At 48.6% G+C, this 22829-nt stretch overlaps 2 protein-coding genes across 2 annotated transcripts; both read left to right on the top strand.

Moving 5' to 3' along the window:
- Nucleotides 1–3535: 3535 nt before the first annotated feature.
- RAPSN (receptor associated protein of the synapse) lies at nt 3536–13698 on the top strand. Its single transcript, XM_084263988.1, has 8 exons — nt 3536–3981; nt 6310–6648; nt 8698–8856; nt 9205–9303; nt 9400–9522; nt 12147–12200; nt 12643–12842; nt 13513–13698. Exons 1-8 carry the CDS (start codon nt 3766–3768, stop codon nt 13583–13585), a joined length of 1263 nt encoding a protein of 420 aa, XP_084120114.1. The 5' UTR covers nt 3536–3765; the 3' UTR covers nt 13586–13698.
- A 259-nt stretch (nt 13699–13957) lies between these two features.
- PSMC3 (proteasome 26S subunit, ATPase 3) lies at nt 13958–22554 on the top strand. Its single transcript, XM_084263655.1, has 12 exons — nt 13958–14162; nt 14281–14361; nt 18171–18296; nt 19043–19147; nt 19242–19304; nt 19769–19906; nt 20034–20177; nt 20384–20532; nt 21013–21109; nt 21256–21401; nt 21582–21663; nt 21787–22554. The coding sequence occupies exons 1-12, from the start codon at nt 14136–14138 to the stop codon at nt 21895–21897; spliced, it is 1269 nt and encodes a 422-aa protein (XP_084119781.1). The 5' UTR covers nt 13958–14135; the 3' UTR covers nt 21898–22554.
- Nucleotides 22555–22829: the final 275 nt, after the last annotated feature.

Raw genomic sequence — 22829 nt, 5'->3', positions numbered from 1 at the left:
CCTGATCACAGAGCTTGTGTAGTGGATTTAAAATTGAAAAGATTTGTTACAAGTTTGGAACGAGCGAGTATGTGTTAAAGGAATTTTCTTCCTTTTGTGTGTGTGTGGTTTTTTGTTTTGTTTTTTTTTCTTTTTGTCCCAAAGGGCAACTTAAAGCTGTTTTAATTGCACAGACACACCGACAACAAGTCATTTTGTATATGCCAAGTGTGGTACCTTCCTTTGTTTATTTGCTATTAAACTGTTTGAGAAGAGTCCTTGTGTGTTGTATTTGTGTCTTAAGCTTGAGGTTCTTTTTGGGTCCGAGTGTGGGAACAGGAGGAAAGACATGAGTGCTCCTCTGCAGTTTCTTACCCTGTGAGCCACAAAAATTTCCATTGCCCAATGCTACTTGTTCTAGATGCACAGTAGAGCCCAGGATAGAGGAGCTACTTTGGACAGAAAAGGAAAGGCCTGGCTGTTTGTTTCACCTCCATTTTGTTTAGTTTGGCAGTCAAGTCCCCTGTAGACATTAGATAGAGAAGAGCTGAGAATCCTGGATAATGCAAACATGTGATACGCTGCGGAGGGAGCGAGGTGTAGGCATATCCAGCCTCCCAGACTTGGTGCTGCATAGCCACTTGCCTGTCCATGCGCTGTGCAGAATGACTCTGGTGTAGCACCAGGCTCAGGCTGTGTAGGAACGTGGCATTGTGTGGGATTAGGTAGGCACCAGCTCATACCGCTCCTAAGAGCCCTGTGCCCACTGCCGCCTCCTTATCCCTTCCAGGAACGCGGCCAAGCTTGCTGAACTCACTCTCGTTCTGCAACATGAGGGTATCTGCAGTTCTCAATGCGCCTGGTCCTGGAAATACTACACAGGGAAACCCCAGATGGGCTGGGATTGCTGACTAGCTCAGGTTCTGGGATAAGCAAAAACTACCTGCTTTGCTGCTACAGCCAAGAGGTGTTAATCATTGCAAACAAAATGAGTTGTAAAAAAACAAACATTTGGTGTAGGCAAAGTATAATTCATTTAGAACCTGCCCTGAGTTAGATGTTAATATTGCCCCTCTCAGATGGAAAGTACCACATCGGCCATGAGTTCACCACATGTCTGAGAGCTCCCAAAATTCATTGGTTTTACTTCCTTCTGCCATTTCGGATCTCAGAGGTTGCAAGCATTTTCAGGGCAATCGCATTTCTCCTCCGTGTCCTTTCCCTCTGTTATCTGGCACACTGTTTCACCCTATTACTTCCTACAGGATTGTAAATCTGAGAGCTTGCAAGCATCAGGATTCAGAGCAGCATTCCTTTCCCTGCAGTCACCAATCGCAGAACAAGGCGCGGAGCCACCTGTTGCAGAGTATGCTGGGATCCCTGCAGCTCCCTTGCAGCTGTTCAGAAGGCAGGATGGAGACGCTCTGGTTCATGTATGTCTGAAGGGAAGGAAGGCTGGAGAGAGACAATTGAAAAAGCGTTTTCTTTAAGAGGGATTGAAGGTTCCTGTGTGTGCAAGAACTTGGTGTTTCACTGACTTGTTCTATTTACCAGCTTCAATAGGGAACACAGAAGTCAGTAGATTAAATCCTGTTACTGAATGTTTTAGGGATAACTTTTTTTTCATTTCACATCTGCCTCCACCTTTCACGGCCTGTTCTGACTCCAGACTCCAACCTTCCTGACTTTACCAGCCGTGTTCTGCTGCCTTTGTATGGCCAGGAGTCAGCAGCGATAGATTTCAAAGAGCAATGGGGACAAGGACAAGCAGCTCAGTGTGGTCACTCTGAGATGTGACTGTGTGTATAGCTCCACCCCATGACAGGTGAGATGTCCTCGTTTGGTGTTCCCATGCAGCTTGCAGGCTTACTTTACTGATTTGCCATTCCTGAGAAGAAACTGTGTCTCACTTACTGTAGAAGCCATGCCTGAATCTTGTATGACTGGAGCTATCTTGAGCCACAGATTGATGCCATTACTTTCTCAAAGCAGCACAGGTAGTCACTGTCTTTGTGACCACCCATCCACCCATCCTTATTTAGGCAAGCACATTTGGCTCTGGGTGGTATGTTCCATGTGTTTGTTCTTTGAAAATGACCCATTTGAGCCTGGTGGATTTAGCCTTCACCTTACACCTGCTTTTACCTCAGTAGGTGACTTGCTTCTGAAAGAGATGAAGCACTGTTTCATAGAAGAACTCAAAAGCAAGAAAGTACAGCGATCAACAAAACGCAAAGCTGATCATCTTCCCTTTCTGAGATGGGACTTCCCTGAATGCAAGGCATCCTCTTCTCGCTTTGCCTAGTCTTTGTGGGATATGAGTGAATACTGAGGAGCACAGTGCTTTGGTGAAAGGGCCCAAGAGCGTCAGGATGAGTTTGAGGTACAGGCAGTTTACCTGTGGGAGGTTAATTTTGGGAAGCAATCTGCTCCAGCAAAGAATTGCATTGCATGACTCTTGTTTTCCCCTTTCTTGAGTCCTGGCTTGATTGCTTTATGGAGCAGACTCCAGTGGTTGCTTTCCCGGGCCTTTTCTCGAAGGCCAAAAAATCTGATGGCCTTACCATTATCAGTACTTTCCATAGGGCTCACTCCTCTGCATCTTGTCCACATCCCTCCACCCACCTCCTGAGACAGGCACAAGAATTACTGCAGGGAGGAGAGACTTTTAAAAATCCCCGTTCTGACTTAGGTCAGCCCTAAACCTCTGACGTACCCAGCTGATAACTTTAACAGTGCTGCTGAAGTGGCCTTTGCACATGAACCAGTGGTGCCTCAGCATTACTTTCCTGCAGCCTTCTCTGGACTTTCCCAGTTTCTGTTTCCAGAGCTGGAGAACACAGAGTGTCGATGCTGAAGCAGCATCCAGCGCCTTACCGCAGGGCCTTTGATAACTTCTGCTGAAAACCCTTGGAGGATGTCACAGCTGTCCCGTGGCAGCGAGCAGCATTTAGTCGTGAACAGTTTCTCAAGGTGGTTCGCTGCTTGCTGTCCCTGAAACCGAGATGTCAGAGTTGTATTTGCAGCAGATCTGTGACAGAGCTGACCTGTGTCCCCAGAAACACTGTACTGCTAGCTGAGATCCTTGGATGGGAGGCTAAATTTTGGGCCTGGGGGAGTATCAGGCACGTTGTCACAAGTAAAGCACTGCACATGTGTACATGCTGGACCCTTCTGGTACATATGCATTGTTCCTAAAGCTGCTGTCTCAGTGGAGGCCGCTACCTCCCAGTCTAGCCCACCACCACCGGCACTTGTAAAAGGCGAGGGCTGGAGACAGACAACTGAGCCATCCCTGTGACTGCAGCTGATTGTCTTTCCCTGGGGTATTTATAAGCTGCATACTGGCGGGCAGGGGTGGGCAGTTGGCTCGCAGTGACCTTGGGAGCCCGACCAGCATTCCTGGGAGCCACGTGAGCAGGACTGGCAGGCGCAGCTGTAGCCAATGGGAAGGAGACCAGCACTGGCTGCCCAGATTGAGTTTCACTCCTGGCGCTTGAGATTTTTCTCCTTCTCTCCCTGTTGTGCTTTTCCTCTTTGTTTATGGGGTTGGACAGACGAATGCACTGATGGGATCCTAGCGAGCAAGATGTTTGCCTAGTGGATTTGGGACTCTGCCTTCAGTGCTGAGCAACCCCTTCTTTCCATTGCCTACCGTACAGTCCCCTGACACGGCTGGGCTTTTACAGCTTCAAGCTTTCTGAGCACACAACCTGCCCTCCTCTATTCGGGCACTCGATGTTGTGTTCTCCACACTTCCTTTTTGCTGTCCTTAGGGGTTAGTGCATGAGGCTTTTTAATACATGGGAGATGGGTCAGGACCAGACAAAGCAACAGATAGAGAAAGGACTCCATCTGTACCAGTCTAACCAGACCGAAAAGGCCCTGCAAGTCTGGATGAGGGTTTTGGAGAAGTCTGCGGATCCTGCTGGCAGGTTTCGGGTGTTGGGTTGCCTCATCACTGCTCACGCAGAGATGGGCAGATACAAAGATATGCTGAAGGTAAGGCGGGGCGGGGATGGATGCATGCCGTTGTGTCACACCCAGCCGGAGATGCCAGGGTGAAATCGGGGGGTGACTTTGTGTATAGTAGAAGGTACAAGCTATGGAGCGCATGTTGAGGGCTGCTGTAATTGCTGTGACCAACAGCTCCAGCCTGCAAGATACACACACTACTACTTTTCACTGGGTCTGATCCCCCAGGTTTCCTGGTTTATTGAGGTTCTTCAGTTAATCACGGGGACCTTTCTTCACTTACTCCCTATGCACAGGCACACCACGTTCATCAGCCTTCAGGAACAGGTATGAAAACAGTGTCTTTGCCCCACTTACAGCTGTTTACAGTGCATATGTCAGTGTAAAAAGAGATCTCCAGGCTTCTATTCTGTAGAATAAGCAACAGTCTTGTGGAGACATCTGTTACCTTGTTGTTCAACAGTCTGATATCTAATACAGATCTTACGCTGGTTTTAATTACAACCGTTCATTTGCAAGGGGGCTGATTAAGGGCGGGGGGGGGGGCAGGCAGGGAAAGAGGATGCACTTCTCTGTTGCAGGGGGTGGGGGTTGAGAGATGTTCCAGGAGCAGTCTGACAGTCGAGGTCAGAGAGGGGGTCCTAGGTGTCAGGACAGCATAGAAGAAAGGATATGGGGCTTGATGGAAGAGCGGTAAAAAGAAGCTGAAGTTCTATTTCAGGAGCGTGAGGAACAGTGTGTTTGATTTAACGAACAAAAAGAAGCTGATGTGAGGATCTGAGAAGTAACAGGATGCACAGTGAGCAGCCAGCAGTGTTTGGGAGAGTGACTCAGGAATCTGGAAGGCAGAGTGAGAGGATGTTGTCATAGTCTTAAGAAACTCTGTCGGGCTGAAATAAGGCCTTGCTAAAGGGCCTTACCAGTCTTGTCCTGATGGTTTAGACTGACTCTTACTAACCTGGTATTCAGCATTTAGTCCAAAACATGAAGGGGGCGGCGGGGGGCACATCCTGCTAGCAAACCCATACACATGTCAAAGCCTGTCTTAAAACTGAATAGTTAGGGTGAAGAAGAAAAGGGATATTAATATACATTTGAAGAGAAACAGTTCTGGTAAGTGACGTGGCAGAAGCAACAGACTGATTAGGGAAGAGAGGAGCACAAAAGGTAAGATGTGGCTACCTGAAGGAAACACCGAAGGCTTCATGGGAAATGAGGACAGGCAAAGGAGGAGGCTCAGTATACCTGAACCTTGTATTTGGTGCCTGAGAAGAGAACAGAAAGTGGGATCAGGGTAGGCAAATTACAGTTCTTCACAGTATCAGGAAGGAAAAATGGCTTCAGTCAAACTGCAGGTTTTACACCATGAGTGATCAAAGATCCAGGAAGGAGAACTTCAGCAATAAACCATTGAGAGAGGAAAAACAGGAGAAAAAAGGGTCAGAATTAAAGGCACGAAATTAACTATGATTTAAGAAGGGTTATGATGCTCAACCTCTTTTGGAGAGTACCTCATACCAAGGGAAGAGGCTGGGGCAATCATAACTTGTCCAAAGGTAAGGAAGCATGAGCTAAGCTGGGTCCGCGTAGCAGCTGTCCTGAAGTGCTAAGGAACCTGAGAACACCAATGCATTTTATTTTGGGGTTTTATTTTGTAAAATATTCTAGGGGCTTAAATGAGTATGTGTTGTCACAATAGAGAAAGGAAGAAACTGGTGTCCTTGGGAATCGCTAGCTGCAAGCCTGAGAAGCTCCAGTGGAACCACATATTGAGAAAATTGCTAAATATTTACCCTTGCCACTGGGATGAATTCAAGCCAGCAGTGTGCTCAGTTCATCACCTAAGGAAAAAAGACTCGGGCCTCAGAGGCTACAGGCTAAACTTTGTATTGTTTAACTGACTCTATGCAGCGAATCTTGAAGGTTACAGAACAAAAACTATCAAGACTGCAATATGTTAGTAAAAAGCTGATGAAAGAAGTAGCTTAGTTTCTGTCATTAATAGAGTACTTTAAGAATTCCAAAGCAGGATAAATTAAACTGAGTGACAGAAAACGGAGCTGCATTTTGTCATGTTTCCTGCTTCACTTGCTTCTCTTTAGGGCCACTTAACATCCACCCCAAACTTCCCAACTTCCAGCCTGGTGGAGAGAGGGAGATGTTTCTTCTACTGTTCGCAGACCTTTTAAACTGCCAGATAACTGCTCAGCCTGTACAATGCTTCTCAGTCTGTGCTTCTGGACTTGACTGCCCTGCTCAGAGATGAGCCACTTCTCCAGCACAGGCTACTGCTCTGGGGGGTTGAGCTGTAATTAAACCACACACTAGTGTAAACACTGTCTTTTCTACTTGAAGTTTGCAGTGGTACAGATTGACACGGCACGGGAGCTGGAAGACCCGGACTACCTAACGGAGAGTTACCTAAACCTGGCTCGCAGCAACGAGAAACTCTGTGAATTCCAGAAAACAATCTCGTACTGTAAGACGTGCCTGAACATGCAGGGTACCACTGTGAGCCTGCAGCTGAATGGCCAGGTGAGCCTCAGCATGGGCAATGCCTTCTTGGGCCTCAGCATTTTCCAGAAGGCTTTGGAGTGCTTCGAGAAAGCTTTACGCTACGCACACAACAACGACGACAAGATGCTGGAGTGTCGAGTCTGCTGCAGCCTCGGGAACTTCTACACCCAGATAAAGGTGGGGTAACCTCAGGGACAGAAGGGTGACTGTCTCGTGGGGTCAGGAAAGAAGCAGAAATGCTGTGAATTTCAGCTTACTTCTTTCCTATGGGAAGTGCAGGACTGGAAGCGATGTAAGCTAAATTCTCTCTGTAAAATCTCCTTCACATTGAGGGTGGGAGGGTCAGTGTAATGTCTGTATAGCACAGCAGAAGCAGCTGGGAATATTCCTGTCTGCTGAAAAGACCAAACTTCGCTTCAAAGATGATCACATCAGAGGAGACACTCTCTGCACAGGGCTGGCACCCAGGACACATGGATTCTCTGTTTCTCCCACTACTGCAGGGAAATAGCTGATTGTACAGGCAAAACCAGGCAGGCACTGAGGAAGGGGGTGATTTGCCAGCTCTGATCTCTATTACAATCAGCAACAAGCAGGTTTTCGTCACAACGCCTTGATTTTTGTTACTAATGGGAGACTTGCCAACTGAAGTGTTGAAAACTATCAGCAGATTTGTAGTACCTAAAAAAGAGGAAAGAGCATAGTGCTGGATGCTTTTAAGAAGGAAGAAAAGAAGATTTGAAAGTTGTGGTTTCCTTTGTGCATGTGGTGGGTTGACCCTGGCTGGACATCAGGTGCCTACCAAAGCCACTCGTATCACTCCTCAGCTGGGCAGGGAGAGAAAATAATGGCTTGTGGGGTGAGGTAAGGACAGGGAGAGATCATTCAGCCATTGCTGTCAAGGGCAAAACAGACTCAGGGAAAATTGATTTTGTTTATTGCTAATGAAATCTGAGGAGGATAATGAGAAATAAAATTAAATCTTAAAACACTTCCCCCCATTCCTCCCTTCTTCCTTGGCTCAACTTTACTCCTGATTTTCTCCACCTCCTTCCCCGACTGGCACAGGGGGACAGGGAATGGAAGTTGTGGTCAGTTCATCACACATTGTCTCTTCCTCCTCAGGAGGAGGACTCCTCACACTCTTCCCCTGCTCCAGTGTGGAGAGCTGGAGCTCCTTTCACAGGAGACAGTCCTCCATGAACTTCTCCAATTTGAGTCCTTCCCATGGGCTGCAGTTCTTCACAAACTGCTCTGGCATGGGTCCCTTCCATGGGGTGCAGACCTTCAGGACCAGACTGCTCTGGTGTGGGTCACAAGCCTGCCAGAAAACCTGCTCTGGCATGGGGTTCTCCACGGGAGCAGGTGGAATCTCTGCTCCCCATCATCCTCCATGGGCTGCAAGTGGACAGCCTGCTTCACCACAGCCCTCTCCACGGGCTGATGGGGAATCGCTGCTCTGGTGCACTGAGCACCTCCTCCCCCTGCTTCTTCACTGATCTTGGTGTCTGCAGTTGCTCCTCTCACACACTCTTGCTCCTCTCTGGCTGCAGCTGTGCAGTTTGTTTCTTTTTCCCCTTAACTCTGTTAGCCTAGAGGCACTGCCACCATGGCTGATGGGCTCGGCCTTGGCCAGCAGTGGATCTGTCCTGTAGCTGGCTGCCATTGATTCTGTCAGACACAAGGGAAGCTTCTAGAAGCTCTTGCAGAAGGTACCCTTGTAGCTGCTACGCCCTCTCCCCACTCCCAAAACTTTGCCTTGCAAGCCCAACACAGCACCTCTTGGAGAATTTAAAACCAGGAGTACTTTTTCATTTCTGCAGTCTCATGTGACTTGCTTGAGAGTGATTTCAGACATCTAGCTAAGTTTTACTTACTGCAAAATGCCATTTCTTCCTAAAATGCTTTTAACGAAGATGCTTCAAAAATGAAATGATGTTATATTACTACTTACTGTGGATTTGGTGCAGCCATAAGTCTTTGTTCCTGTTTCCTGCAATGATGGATAACCAGCCTCTTGGAGATCCACAGGGCAATTCCACCTTCCAGTTTGATATCCAGTGAAAGCAACCAGGGAAATATGGCATGTGGGAGTGGAGAGGCAGGAGCTGAAGTGTACAGAAATCAGCTAGCTGTTGCAGCATTCAGAAATAAAAAATGTGTGTTGTTTCCCTTTTTGCTTTATTTTTGCTCTAACTGCTGTCTGTCTGCTTGTCTGCCCTACAGGACTATGAGAAGGCCTTGTTCTTCCCATGTAAAGCAGCTGAGCTGGTGAATGACTATGGAAAGGGCTGGAGCTTGAAGTACCGAGCAATGAGCCAGTATCACATGGCAGTGGCCTATCAGAAGCTGGGGCGCTTGGCTGATGCTATGGACTGCTGTGAGGTACAGGGTGCAGGCAGGTGCAGAGCTGTCAAAGGTCTCTGCAAGGGGATCTGGGCTATAGGACTGGGAGGAAGAGAGATACTGTGGTATTTGTGCTCGAGTAATGACTCCAGATGTTCCTGCCACCTCCCAGTTTGAGCTGTGGTTTCAGTAGCCCAGAGGCCCTTAGAAGTTCGGTTCTCTGTGTGTCCCTTGATTGGGAACATGTGAGCAAGACTTGACTTGCCCTAAAAAAAATGTGCCATTTCCCTGGAGCTGACCTTTCCAGTGGCTGGAGTGCACGGTCCCAGCCCTGCTGTTCTGAACCAGGAATAAGCTCTTGTACTGACCAAAGGCAATTTCTTCCAGGAGTCCATGAAGATTGCCCTGCAGCATGGTGACCGGCCTCTGCAAGCACTGTGTCTGCTGTGCTTTGCAGACATTCACCGCAGTCGCAGAGACGTGCAGGTACAGCCCTTTCCTGCCAGAAGGATGGAAGGGATAGCAAGCAGGTATGAAAAGCAGGCCACAGCAAAACATGTCTTTTCCTCCCTGCTTCTGTAGACAGCCTTTCCTCGGTATGATTCCTCCATGAGCATCATGACAGAGATTGGAAACCGCCTGGGCCTGATCCAGGTGCTGCTGGGAGTGACCAAGTGCTGGATGATCCAGAAGGAGCTGGACAAGGTCAGTTACAAACTCGTTTCTGCAGAAGTTTGTTAGACAAGACTAGAGCATACAGTCTTTTTCTGAACCGTATGCCCACCAAAGTGCAGCAGGGACCTGTACCCCTTGGTTCCACTAACGGGGTCTCTCACTTGTAATTACATTTCTCTGAATGGTGCCTCAGCTGGGAATTCGTTACTAACAGTATGACCACACACTGTGAGTCAGACTGCTAACCAGCACTGAGGGGAGGATGCCTACTCCTGCTGCTGTAGGCAACCAGATTATGGCTATGCTCTGAAATAGAACCCACTGCCTACTTTTTAGCTGTATGATTAATCTCACTGTTGTGATAGCGTGATATGTAGTCAGCTCTACAGCTCCACCGTGTGCTTTGGAGACACACGTGGCATCACAACGCTAGAGAAACTTTGAAGGTATATAACTGTGATGTGAAACCAAGAAGTGAGAGCAGAAAATCACTTAGGAATAAACAAATGATCAACACAGTACAAGGGGGCGCTGATCTTACTGTGAAAATGCTTAGGCAGTGGATGGGTGTTCAAATCCAGACTGCCCCAGTTTCAGCAGGCTGCACCGCAGGTACCTGACTGAGCTGTGGGTTGAGATGCTCAAAGGTTGGCCTTGAACTTGTGCTGATCACCCTGGAATGCCTGCACAGTGCCACATCAGGACACTAGTTTAGGTGTGAATATGATGAAGATTCACTCTTATCACTCATATGAGAGACAGAGATTTAGCTCAAACAAAGCATCCTGGGTATTAGGAAATCAAGTATGTGTCTGTCAGAAAACACAAGTTCAGGGTGCTGCCAGCATCTGAGTTGCCTACAGCAGGGAGCCAGCTGGGTGAAACACACCTTGCAGTCTCAGTCAGTAAACACTGTGTTTGCAATGGAAGAAGAAACTGTGGAATTAAAAACTTTGCTCAGCATACTCCTTCCCCATCCTCATCTCTCACGTTGAAGGATGGGACAGGTAGGCCTCAACATAAAGGAAGAGTCAGAGAACCCCTGCATCTACTGATCCCACCTCCAGCCATTGCCACCCACTGGTATCACAAGCAGTCCTTACCTGTGAGAGCCTGCTGAGGGCTTTGCAGGGTCCTGATCTCACCAAAACCATGAAAGAAGGGGATGAATGGATGAATCTCATTCTGTTCCAGGCATTAGAAGGAAGTCTGCTGTGGTGGGTCACAGACCTCCTGTCCCTTGCCTCACATTGTGCCCTCCTCCAGTGTTACAGCCCTGAATACACACCCAAGCCTTGCCAGTCCCTGTTTCCATTCCTCATGTGACTCATCCCAGCATCAGTTCCCTAATAAAGCTGTCTGCTACCTTTCCACTTGCAGGTTCCCTGTTCTTGTCCTAGCTTCCTGTGTCCTCCTGGTCAGTTAGTCCATTTCCTTTCATTGGCACCTACATCCTCCCAGGCTACTGCTGCAGCCAGCTTGCCCAAACTCCTGTGCAGCCTTACATCCCTGTCCAAGACAAACTGTACCCTGGACTTCCCAGCATCTCTTCCCTTGCCCCACACGCTTCACTTCAGTTCTTAGTCCCAGTCATTAATTTCAGGGTTTTCCAGTACAGAGTCATAGAATCATAGAATGGTTAGGGTTGGGACCTTAAAGATCATCAAGTTCCAGCCCCCACACTTCCTAGGCACAGCTCAGTTACATTTTACCTGCTAGCCTTCAGTCCTTGCTTCCCTCTTCTGCAAGTTCCTTTTCCTAGGCTGTTGCTGCCACCAGAAGTCTAATGCCATCTCCTCTACGTTCAAGGTGCATTCTTTCATCTCATCTGGTCATCCTCTCCTAGAATAGCAATAATGCCAAATTAAAAGATAGGAAGATAGAACTAAGATAGAAATTTCAAAATGCCTTCCTGAAAACTGCTGCATCACAAGGGAGACCTCTTCTTTACCTTGGACAAATACAAAGCAGATCTCAACAGTTCTGGAAAACAGACTGGTGATCAGAACAGTAAGGAACACTCTGGCACCTAGGAGAAAGTAGGGACTCATTTGGTGTAACAGCTGCTATGCTAAAAACTCTCCTGCAGAATGAAAAATACAGATAGCAGTTCATTCCTACATCATACCATGTGTAAGTAGGACAAAGTGGATATATGAGCAGCAGGAGAAAAAAAATGGAAGTGTGCACTGTGGTGCTGATCTCTTTCTCCCCTCTTGTACAAGTGAAACTGGAGTTGCCCAACAATTACTGAACCTGTGGGATAGGGAAAAGGTTTGCTTTGCCTGTGCTTTGTCCTAACCCCAGTGAGCATGTGGGACTGAGCTTAAGTCTGTACTCTCTCTGCTTAGAAACACCAGCCTCTGTCAACATCACACCCCTATTTTGTACGGTGTGGCTGGAACAGAAATGGAGCTCTTGGATTATTTATGGACTTTCAGAAGCCAAGCTTTTCTTATGGAGCTTTGGGAGGGGAGGGAAATCTGCCAGACAGCTATCTTGCATCTCCAGAGTTGCAGTGATGCCTGTTTATCCAAATTCCACTCTGTACCTCTTTTACCTCTTTATTAATTCCAATAGGGCATTCATTCAAGTCTGGTTTTGATAGACTCTCTTCAGGCTGAGAACTGATGATGCATGCTCTCCATTCACAGGCTCTGGAAAGCATTGAAAAGGCACAGGAGCTGGCAGAGGGACTAGGGAACAAGGTAGGATCCTACAGCTTCTCTTCAGCACTGTCTGCAGCCTTCTGTCAGGCAGCTTAAGAAGCCAAGCATTGAAGTATCCAGATTTGTTATTGCTTATTAACAGTATTAACAATGCTGGGGACTTGCATTGTTGTGTTTAGTTGTGAGCAGTTGCACCGATGATTGTCAGTGTGCAAATCTGAAAAGTGAGGGAGAAGTCACAGTGGGAAACAAGGGGGAATGAGCAGCTGTAAAACTGGGGACAATGGGGTGTGAAACAAGGAGAGAGCTAGAGGATTAGGCGTTGAAAAATATTTATTCTTGAAAAATATTTATGACTGACCACAGCTTTCTGTGCTGGTGTTCCTCTGGCTGGCTGATGGGGCTGTGGTGGTCTCCACTCATGTTACTGGTCTGTGTTCACCTTGTTCACTTTTCTTGTGTTTCTGCCCTTCCCGTGCAGCTTGGCCTGCTGAAGCTCCACTGCCTGTGCGAACGGATCTACCGCACAAAGGGGCAGCAGCGAGAGCTGCGTGACCACGTAGTGAAGTTCCATGAATGCGTGGAGGAGATGGAGCTGTACTGCGGCATGTGCGGAGAGTCCATTGGGGAGAAGAACAACCAGCTCCAGGCGCTGCCTTGCTCCCACTTCTTCCACTTGAAGTAATGAGCTGAGAGTGCTAAAGATTCTTGTCATGACCTTAGCCCCAGGAAAGAGCCGTTCGTGCCCAGGGTTGGCCAGGCCCACGCATGCTCTTCCCCAGGCCTTTGTCCTGCTCACTTGTGCCCTGCGGGACCCCACTGCAGTGCTGTAAAACTTACGGCCTCAAAGGGTGATGTTTAGCCACAATACCAGTCCCACTCGTGCTGCTGTCCTCTAGAAGACTGCTCCCAGTGCCCTCACCTTGCAGGTTCTTGGCCTGTTCTGATTTAGTTCCTCTCTGGGAATCAGCTGTTTCATCAAAACCAGTTTGGGTTTTCCTCCAGCTCCACCTGTGTCAAAGTGTGCTGAGGTGAAGGTGTTGGCTCTGTTACTGGGCTAGTTGTGAGAGTCAGCTCTGCCAGCATTCTTAGAGGAAACGTAACAAAAAATTAGGAATCTGGAGACACTAACGTCAGGATCAAACTCCTGGGCGGGGCATTTGCCCCCAGTAAGTACAGAAAGTTACTTTCGTAGTGGAAGGTGCATAAGTGCCCCCACAACCGGGGAGGGAAGGGAGCTCGCAGCGTTGCCCGGGGCGGGAGTGCGGTTGGTAGGTGAGCGGTGGGAGCGGCGCTGGGGGAGCAGCCTCCAGCCGCAGAGCTCCCCCGAACCCACCTCCTCCCTTTGCAGGTGCCTCCAGACCAACGGGACCCGGGGCTGCCCCAACTGCCGCCGCTTGTCGGTGAAGCCCGGCTACGTCTGACCCACCCGTGGGGATCGGCCCGCGCCGCCGGGACTGCCGGGGCCGCGGCCCCTCAGGCCGTGCCTGGCGGGGCTGGGGGTGGGCGGCGGGGGCGTCCTCGGTCTCCCCTCGCACGGCGAGCTGGGCTCGGGCTTCTGTACGGGGACTGACCGCAATAAAGGCTACCGCCGGGACACCGCCCCGCCTTCCTCCGCCGCCGGGCCGCCCGCGCCTGCCCCTCAGGGTCGCACCCTCCCCGCCGCGCTCCGCCCCTGCCCGCACCAAGATGGCGGCGGGGCCATAACTCAGCAGATTTGGCCGCTGGCACGTGACCCGGCGGCGGCTTCCGCCGCACGAACCCCCCCGCCGGCAGATTCGCCACAGCCGCAGGGCCGCTGGCCGTGCCGCGGCGGCGGAGGGGCCGCGGCGGGACGCTGAGGAAGAGGAGGGGGCGCGGGGCTCCCCAAGCCGCCTGTCCCGCCGCCTTCCGCCCCGCTCCCGAGGCGAGGAGCGCCGAATCTGCCGCCCGGAACCCGTCGCTCTGCGCGTTCGCTGGCTGTTTGGGTGAAAGATGGCGTCGGTGTGGGATGAGTCCGAGGTGAGGGGCCGGGGGCCGGTGGCCGCCGCCGGGGTGCGGTGGCGGGGCGGCGGCGGTCAGCGGGGCCGGGGTGAGGCGCGTGTCGGGCCGAGGGTGACGCAGCCGTTGTGCCCCGCAGGATGGCGTCGGCGAGGAGGTGCTGAAGATGTCCACGGAGGAGATCGTGCAGCGCACGCGCCTCCTCGACAGCGAGATCAAGGTAGCGGCCGGGGAGCGGGGCCGGGCCGGGGAACGGGGCCGGGCCGGGCCGGGGAGCGGAGCGGGGCCGTCTGCTGGCTGCGGAGCCGCCCCTCGGCCGCCCTGCGCTGCCGCTGTTTGGGGGTGGGGGGCAGGCTTCGCGCAGCCATGGGGGCAGAGACCTCCAATAAGCTGCGGTTGACTAGATCCAGCCCGGTCGGTTGCGGCTTTGCAAACCTCAGAGGCAGGGAAGAAATGCTGAATGCCCCGAGGAAGTGGGGGGTGGGGGTGGCAGTTGTTCTACGGAGCCTTAGATGCGCTATGTAAAGGTGCACCAGTCCTCCCACCTCTCCTAGGCCCGGGGAGGGGGGGCAAGTTAGATCTGTGGCCAGGGTCAGGTAGCATCATGGGGTAATTCAGGTTGGAAGGGACTTGAGAAGATCTCTAGTCCGGTCTCCTGCTCAAGGCACGGTCAGGCTGCCCAGGGCAGTTGGATCTTGAAAGCTTCTGAAGACAGAGGTTGCACCACTTCTTTAGCGCTCTGTGCTGCTGCTGGGCTGGCCTTGTCAGGGTAAAGACTTGTTTTCGGCACAGCCTGAACCATGCTCGCCTCAGTCGTTGTCTTTTGTCTCATCCACCTGATGCTGTCAAGTGTCTGGTTTTGTCTTGATGCCTTCCCCAGTAGCTCTGTTCTCCAGCTGAACAAGCCCACAGCCCTCATCTGCTTCTCACACGGCCTGTGCTCCGGCCCCTTGTGTTGAATTCAGTCCAGTTTATCAATGTATTTGCTGGTGGCAGAGGGGAAGGGAACAGGACAGAGTGCTCTAGAGGGATCTAACAAGTGTTGAGTAGCAGGAGCTGAACACTTTTCTCTGTCTGCCAGCTGCACTGCTGTTAGTACAGCCCAGGATGCTGTCTGCCACCCTTGCTGTCAGGGCATGTTGCTGCTCCTGTTCAGCTTATTGTCCCTGGAGACCTCCAGGTCCCTTTCTGCAGAGCTGGTCCCCAGGCAGCTAGGTGCCACAAGGCACTCTTCCTAGGTGTGGGGCTTTGCCCTGGCCCTTGGATTTTGTAAGGTTTCTGTATGCCTGTTCCTCCAGTCTCCCAAGGCCCCTCCAAGTGGCAGCCATGCCTTTGAGCACAGAGACTCTGCTCCCCAGTTTGGTGTCGTACGTAAACGTGGTGAGAATGCTGTCCATCCCCTTGTTTACGTTACTTGTAAATGTTAAGTAGGACAGACCTGGGTAGGCCTGTCCCCAGATAGACCCACATAAGAGAGCACTTATAACTTTGGTGTAAGTTTCCCTGATCAATACTGAGATAAATTATTTCATAAATTCTACAGAGCAACTTCGTCCTTCTGCTTCAGGTTCCACAAGTAATTCTGACTTAGCATACTTTCTTATCCTTTAAATGCAGCAAAGATAAATGTGTGTCTTAAAGCTGCAGAATACAGTAAGGAGTAAAAGCAGTCTCCTTTGTTTTAGAGTAAAGGCCTCATAACTGAGAAATGGTTATTGGCCCCCTCATGCAGTTTTCTTTCAGTGTTTCCCAGACTGTGTTTATTAAATCAAATTTCCCCATTAACCAGAATCATGTGAGCCAGTTTGGGTGTAACCAGTTCTCCTGAGACCATTTGGTGGTACAGTGGGGGCCACAAACTGTGTTTTCAAACCGTGTGACTAACCAGGAGAGGGAGGAAAACGTATGTGGGCATCAGCCAGGCAGCACTGAGAAACACATGTACCAGGTGCGTTAGTCTCAGGTGTAAGTGCTTACTGTTGGACCTTGAGTACAGAACTTCTGTTCCTATAGTCTTTTTTCCTTACAGTTACTTGAATTTAGTCTACACTCCTCCCTGCAATGAGCACTGACATCTTCAACTAGACCAGGTTGCTCAGAGCCCCATCTAACTTGACCTTGAATGTTTCCAAGGATGGGGCATATGGGCAACCTGTTCCAGTGTTTCGCCACCCTTATCACAAAACATCTGTTCCTTGTATCTAGTCTGAGTCTACCCTCTTCTAGTTTAAAACTCACAACAAGCCTGTTCCCCACGTGTTTTACAAGTCCCCTTCAGGTACTAAAAGGCTACAGTAAGGTGTCCTCAGGGCCTCTTCTTCTCCAGGCTGATCAAGCCCAACTCTCTCACAGGAGAGGTGCTCCAGCCTTTTGATCGTCTTTGTGGGCCTCCTCTGAATTTGTTCCAACAGGTCCATGTCCTTCCCGTGCTGAAGACGTGAGAGCTGGATGCGGTACTCTAGATGGGGGTCTTATGAGGGTGGAGTAGAGGGGCAGAACCAGCTCCCTTGACTTCCTGGTCAAGCTTTTTTTGATGCAGCCCAGGTCACAGTTGGCTTTCTGGCCTGCAGATGTACATGTTGAGCTTTTTATCCACCAGGACCCCCAAGTGCTTGTCAGCAGGGCTGCTCTCAGTCTCTTCACCCCCCAGCCTTCATTGATACCAGGGGTTGCCCCAACCCAGTTGCAGGCCTTTGTACTTGCCCTGACTGAACCTTGTGAGGTTCACATGGGCCCACTTCTCAAGCTTGTCCATGTCTCTCTGGATGGCATCCTGTCTCTCAGGTGTGTCAGCTGCCTCACTCAGCTTGGTGTTGCCTGTGAACTTAATCCCACATCTACACTGGATCCTACCATCTATGTCATTGATGAAGATACTAAACAGTACTATCCCAGTACAGGCCCCTGAGGGGCACTTGTCACTCATCTCCATCTGGACATTGAGGCATTGTCCACAGTGGTAGAAAAAGCCTCAGAAAAGTTAAAATTATACAAGGATGTTAGAATTTGAGCTTTTTGTCATGCTACAGATATATGTTTGGTTTCTTTCTTTTTTTTTTCTCTATAGAAAGGTTTCCTATCTTATTGAAGATTAGACCAAGGTTAATTCAAACCCAAAATTACTGGTCATAAACTGAAAAAAGGAGAGCATCACAAGGGTATGAAGATGATCTTGTCACTGTGAGGGCAGTCAGACAGTGGAACAGGTTGTTCCAGAGAACTTGTATAGTCTCTGTCCTTGGGAGTTTCCAGTTGGGCAAAGCCCTCAGTGACCAAGTGGAGCATTTATTATGTTTGCTTCTCATATGTAGGTCTTGCTACATGTGGTCGTGTAGAACAGAACAGCTTTGTAAATGTGGGACCTCTCTTTGTTCGGCTGGAAGCAGTGGTGGTACACCTCTTTGGGAAGGCCCTGCTGCTGGTTGACACAGCCTCAATTCTGCCATTCTGTGTTCACACTTTGAGTTTAGTGGTACTTTCAGTTTAGGGGTTTTCTGGCTGTTTGTTTCTATGCTACTGCATGTCATCACTCAGTGTTCCGGCACACAATTCTTCTTTACATCCAGCAAAATACAACTTTAAAGTAGGGGGGTGTGTGTGTATATATGGCTGCACATAGATTATGCATGTGGGTGTGTCTAGTTTCCTATGTATCTGTATCTATTAAAAAAAACCCAAAACAACAAAACACAGTTGCCTTATCTAGGTCATGGCCTTTTCTATGTCATAGAACAGCCTGGAAGCTGATGCATTGATTAGGCTAAGGTCATCCAGTGGCAATGGGAAGAGATAATTTAGATATATTAATTAGCTGGAGGCCAGAATCGACTGCATAGCTTTGTTCCTAGCCAATTTTAGCTAATTTCCTGGCTTTTCCTCTTTTTTCTATTTTGCTCCCCTTTATTCCCACTGTTTCCTTAGACTTACATTTTTATAACTGCTTTACTTTTGGAATAATGTATGATTTTTTATCTTTGCTTAGTCTTTTGATATAATTCCTAATCTCTTTCTTTTGCAAACTAACTCCAGATCATGAAGAGCGAAGTACTGAGAGTGACCCATGAGCTTCAGGCCATGAAAGACAAGATCAAAGAGAACAGTGAGAAGATCAAAGTGAACAAGACCCTGCCATACCTTGTCTCTAATGTTATTGAGGTGAGAGCAGTGCTGCAAGGACTCTCTGCAATATATTGGGATGGAGAAGGGCTGGGGAACTCGTAAGTGATGCCGGGCATGGCATATTGTCAAACTACTGATGCTCTGGGAGCCAGGACTTCACAGGTTTTTTGCTGTTAGCTTTGTTTGTGACCTGGAAGCACGTATCACTTGCCTTCTGCGTGTCTGGGTTGTTCCTTAGGTGTTGACCACTGTTCATCTGTATGTAACAGCCATCAGAGGGTGACACAGCCTCGCTTAGTGCAGACTTGGTCATGGAAATTTGGTGTCTGCTTTCTGAAACTTGTGACACGGCGAATGAAAAGCGATGGCTCTGTTACTACCTCACAATCCTTTTAATTCAGTAATTTTGCTGGTAGGCCAAAAAAAAATGCTTGTAAGTCTTCTGTTTTTATAAAGAAGGGGGTTGGTTTGTACTAGGGTTTTAAAATTTAATGAACTTAAGGCTTAAGGTGAGCTGCTGTTGTAGGAAGAGAAGTCAGTGCCATTAGCTACTACTTTGTTCTGGAGTTTGTAGTGTCTTTCTGTACACTGCTGTGTGCCGCTTCATGGGCAAAGGAAGAAATCCATTTTTATAGGAGGGCTTTAATGCTTTCAGGATTCTACTGCCCATGGATGATGGGAAGTTTTATTTCTTGTATTGCATATAATTTAGAAGTGTTAATCCTGGAGTCATCCTGCTAGCCTGGTTAGATTGTCAGGAAATCTCTTACTCTGGTTTTCAGCTGCTGGATGTTGACCCCAATGACCAGGAGGAGGATGGAGCAAACATTGACCTGGACTCTCAGAGAAAGGGCAAGTGTGCTGTGATCAAAACCTCTACACGCCAGGTAAGACCCATGCGCCCAGCTGGGTGTGAGAAGTGCTGAAAAGGGCCTTCTCCTAGTACAGCTGGTTTTGCTTACTTTGATTTCTTCCCTACAGACATATTTCTTGCCTGTTATTGGGTTGGTTGATGCTGAAAAGTTGAAGCCTGGAGACCTAGTGGTGAGTGATGGTTATACATGTTTGACATGAAGCTGGCCAGAAAATTGTGTATGTTGTGCCCTTTAGAAAGGAGACAAATCCATCCAGTTTCCCCCAAGACCACTTCTGTAGTAAGATTGTAATAAAAACTTATCGTGGTTTCAGTCATATTTGCAGTGTAGAAAAAGCAGTTTGGGATGTGTGTTCTTTTATATGTACAATCAGGTACTGAAAATTTAGATAGCACCTAGTAAGCTTTCTAACCCAGTCTTTTCTGTCACAACTAAATTGGACCCGTTTTTAAAAATGTGCTAGGTCAGCTGTGGCATTGTCCAGTGTGCCAAGCTGTGGGGATGTAATGTGTGCCAGTGTCAAAGCTGGTTTTTCCTGCATGCTCAAGGTCTAATGAATCATCTTTGAGTGTGTGTTTATTAATTAACTGCTATCTGAAGGGCCTGTTAAAAGCAAAGGACTTGTGTTTACAGGGGGTAAACAAAGACTCTTACCTGATCCTGGAGACTCTACCTACTGAATATGATTCACGTGTGAAAGCCATGGAGGTGGATGAGAGACCCACAGAGCAGTACAGTGACATCGGGGGGCTGGATAAACAAATCCAAGAGGTGATACTTTATGTTTAGTTTCTGGTGTGACTGAGGACAACATTCTTTGAACTTCAGCTCAAAGCACGCAGCCTGGATCTGTGGAGGAGAATGGGTTTATGTATTAATATTTTCCTTTTGCTTGTAGCTTGTGGAGGCCATTGTCCTGCCAATGAATCATAAGGAGAAGTTTGAAAACTTGGGTATACAGCCGCCCAAAGGAGTCCTCATGTATGGTCCTCCGGGAACAGGGAAGACTCTGTTAGCTCGAGCATGTGCTGCCCAGACCAAGGTAAAAGCATCTGCTACAGCAGAATAGTACCTGAAAAAGGATAAGAACACCTCCGGGGAGAGGGGTTATACATACAAACTGGGGTTCCAAAGGCTGGGATTTTCTTTTCTGTTTCCTTGCCTGGTTGTTTTAATCAAGGGCTTTTTGTAGTGCTCAGAACCAACCCTATTGAGAAACAAAGCATAGGATTCTCTTTTACTTCCCAGGCTACGTTCCTGAAGCTTGCAGGTCCACAACTTGTGCAGATGTTCATTGGCGATGGCGCTAAGCTGGTACGCGATGCTTTCGCACTAGCGAAGGAAAAAGCTCCTTCCATCATCTTTATTGACGAATTGGATGCCATTGGCACTAAAAGGTGAGGCATAGGCCTTGTGGCAGAGCTCTTGGAGCTGCCTAGCAGCCCCCTTTGCCTGTGTGTGTGAGGGAAGCCTAGCTTAAAGTATGGCCTATTCAGAAACAGATAGTAAAGCCTGTCACAGGTGCCACAACCCCTGGGCTCATGAGCGATGCTCATGAGACTTGGGGTCTGTCTGATGGTCTCCTGCTATACAGACTGTTTTCTGATAACTGCATCAGGCACATGGAGATGTTCATCCTCATTTACTGCTTGGGCCTGGACATCTTTAGCCCCATTCTGCTCTAAGGATTTAACTGCTGTCAACAGTTATTCCGGTTGCAGTCCTCATCAGGGCAGGATGTCCAGTAGTTTAAAGAAGGAATTTGCAAGACCTTGGCTAGGGAGTGTTAACTGCAGCCATTCTGTATATGATTAAAAAAAGCATGGGGCAGAGTGCCCAAGTTCACGCTGATAGTTTTACCCATGTTTCTTTCTCAGGTTTGATAGTGAGAAGGCTGGTGATCGGGAGGTGCAGAGGACCATGCTGGAGCTGCTTAATCAACTTGACGGTTTCCAGCCCAACACACAAGTCAAGGTTGGGATCTAGCAGAGTGCTACTGAGGTTCAGGGTACTCTAGCAGGGGATGGAGAACAATGTCCAGGGAAGAAGCTTAGTGGATCCTTGGGGAGGAGAGGCCTGTTGTCCAGTTGCCTCAGACTGACAACCCTACTTGTACTTAGGTGATTGCTGCAACCAACAGAGTTGATATCTTGGATCCAGCTTTGCTCCGCTCTGGACGATTAGATCGCAAGATTGAGTTCCCGATGCCAAATGAGGAGGCCAGAGCCAGAATCATGCAGATCCATTCACGCAAAATGAATGTCAGGTATGGAAGAGGCATGGCCTTCTGGGGCTATGTTTGTCACTCATGATGGTGGTAGGCACTGTCTTTTGTTGGGAGCTCACTCTTGGGTCTAAGGAAGCTCCGTACCTTGCTTTTTCTGTTCGGTGCATGTTCTCAGGTTTGCTGTTGTGATTTGTTGTTTTTCTTTTCCCTTCCACTCAGCCCTGATGTGAACTACGAGGAGCTGGCTCGTTGCACAGATGATTTCAACGGAGCCCAGTGCAAGGCTGTGTGTGTTGAAGCGGTAAGTATTCCTCTACAGCGGCCAACACTGATAGGAGGGAGATGTGGAAGCTAGCCTGGAGTAGTTATTTTGAACTGATGTGGTGCTCACATGCCCTCTCTAAAATACTGTCTCGTTGGACAGGGGATGATTGCCCTCCGCCGTGGAGCTACAGAGCTCACCCACGAAGACTACATGGAAGGAATCCTGGAGGTTCAAGCAAAGAAAAAAGCTAATCTGCAGTACTATGCCTGATCCCTGCCCAATTTTTCCCTTGGGCAGAGGATGGGACTAGACTGGACTGTACCACTTACTTTCTGTCTGGAAAAAATAAAGCTCTTTTCCCCTTTAAAAACAAATCCGTGATGTGTTGGGGCTGGTGCCCTTGCTCACTGGTTCTGCATCTGCAGAAGTGAAGGTGAGAACCTCTTGTCCTCAGTGCCCATCATTCTGCCTTTGGAGCCTCGTCCTGCTAGAAGTGGATTAAATCCTGCTCTGCTACTTCTGGATGAGGACCAACAGGTAATAATGCAGTATGTGTACTTTGAACTGCAGCTCAGACAGCATCCCGTTTCTACCTGTGCAGCCAGTGAACAGACTGTTCTTTATTAGTCTTGAAAATTTTGAACTGCAAGAGAGCAGTGAACATGATTCACACACAAACGATGTTTTAACTTTGTCATTTAAATTTTGGAAGTTTTAACACCATTGCTGATATGTGAATTCTCTGGTGAATCAGTCTGGCAGTCAGAAAGAATTCAAGGTTCCATCCACTGAGTAAGTCTTTCAGTACTTTTAATGCCAGTTGAGAATTACAACTTCCATTTAAAAATTACACTTTTCATAAATACACTGACTTTAGCATTAAGTATCTTACATGCCACTGTATTGTATTTTAAATACAATGTAAACATCTCCAAATGCTGGCCATCTCATCTTTACCTGTGCAGTTTTGGGACGCTTGGGAGAGGGGTGGGGATGTGAGGGAAGAAAGAATAGATGAATGAAAGAAAAAAAAAAAAAAAAAAGAAAAAAATGCACCCCAAAGTACTTTGGCTGATGTTCCTGAGTTAGCCCTAGTACTTGCACTGGTTCCAAGGTCCTTTCTCTTTTTTGGAGAGGGAGCTTGTTCCAGCGGAGCGTGCGTGTTGTTGACACGCTGTGCTCAGGGGCCATTGGACAGAAGA

This window comes from Gallinula chloropus, assembly GCF_964237585.1.
Source record: "Gallinula chloropus genome assembly, chromosome: 4".
Lineage (NCBI taxonomy): Eukaryota > Metazoa > Chordata > Aves > Gruiformes > Rallidae > Gallinula > Gallinula chloropus.
This window is presented reverse-complemented; position numbering and strand designations above follow the sequence as displayed.

What these genes read in the sequence shown, in the direction of transcription:
- RAPSN (XM_084263988.1), top strand. Translation starts at nt 3,766, where the DNA reads ATGAGGCTTTTTAATACATGGGAGATGGGTCAGGACCAGACAAAGCAA. An exon ending in GCAGTCGCAGAGACGTGCAG is followed by an intron (nt 9,304 to 9,399) that starts GTACAGCCCTTT and finishes CTGCTTCTGTAG; the next exon opens with ACAGCCTTTCCTCGGTATGA. An exon ending in TCCAGAAGGAGCTGGACAAG is followed by an intron (nt 9,523 to 12,146) that starts GTCAGTTACAAA and finishes CTCCATTCACAG; the next exon opens with GCTCTGGAAAGCATTGAAAA.
- PSMC3 (XM_084263655.1), top strand. Translation starts at nt 14,136, where the DNA reads ATGGCGTCGGTGTGGGATGAGTCCGAG. An exon ending in CATGTGCTGCCCAGACCAAG is followed by an intron (nt 20,178 to 20,383) that starts GTAAAAGCATCT and finishes TTTACTTCCCAG; the next exon opens with GCTACGTTCCTGAAGCTTGC. An exon ending in TCACGCAAAATGAATGTCAG is followed by an intron (nt 21,402 to 21,581) that starts GTATGGAAGAGG and finishes CCTTCCACTCAG; the next exon opens with CCCTGATGTGAACTACGAGG.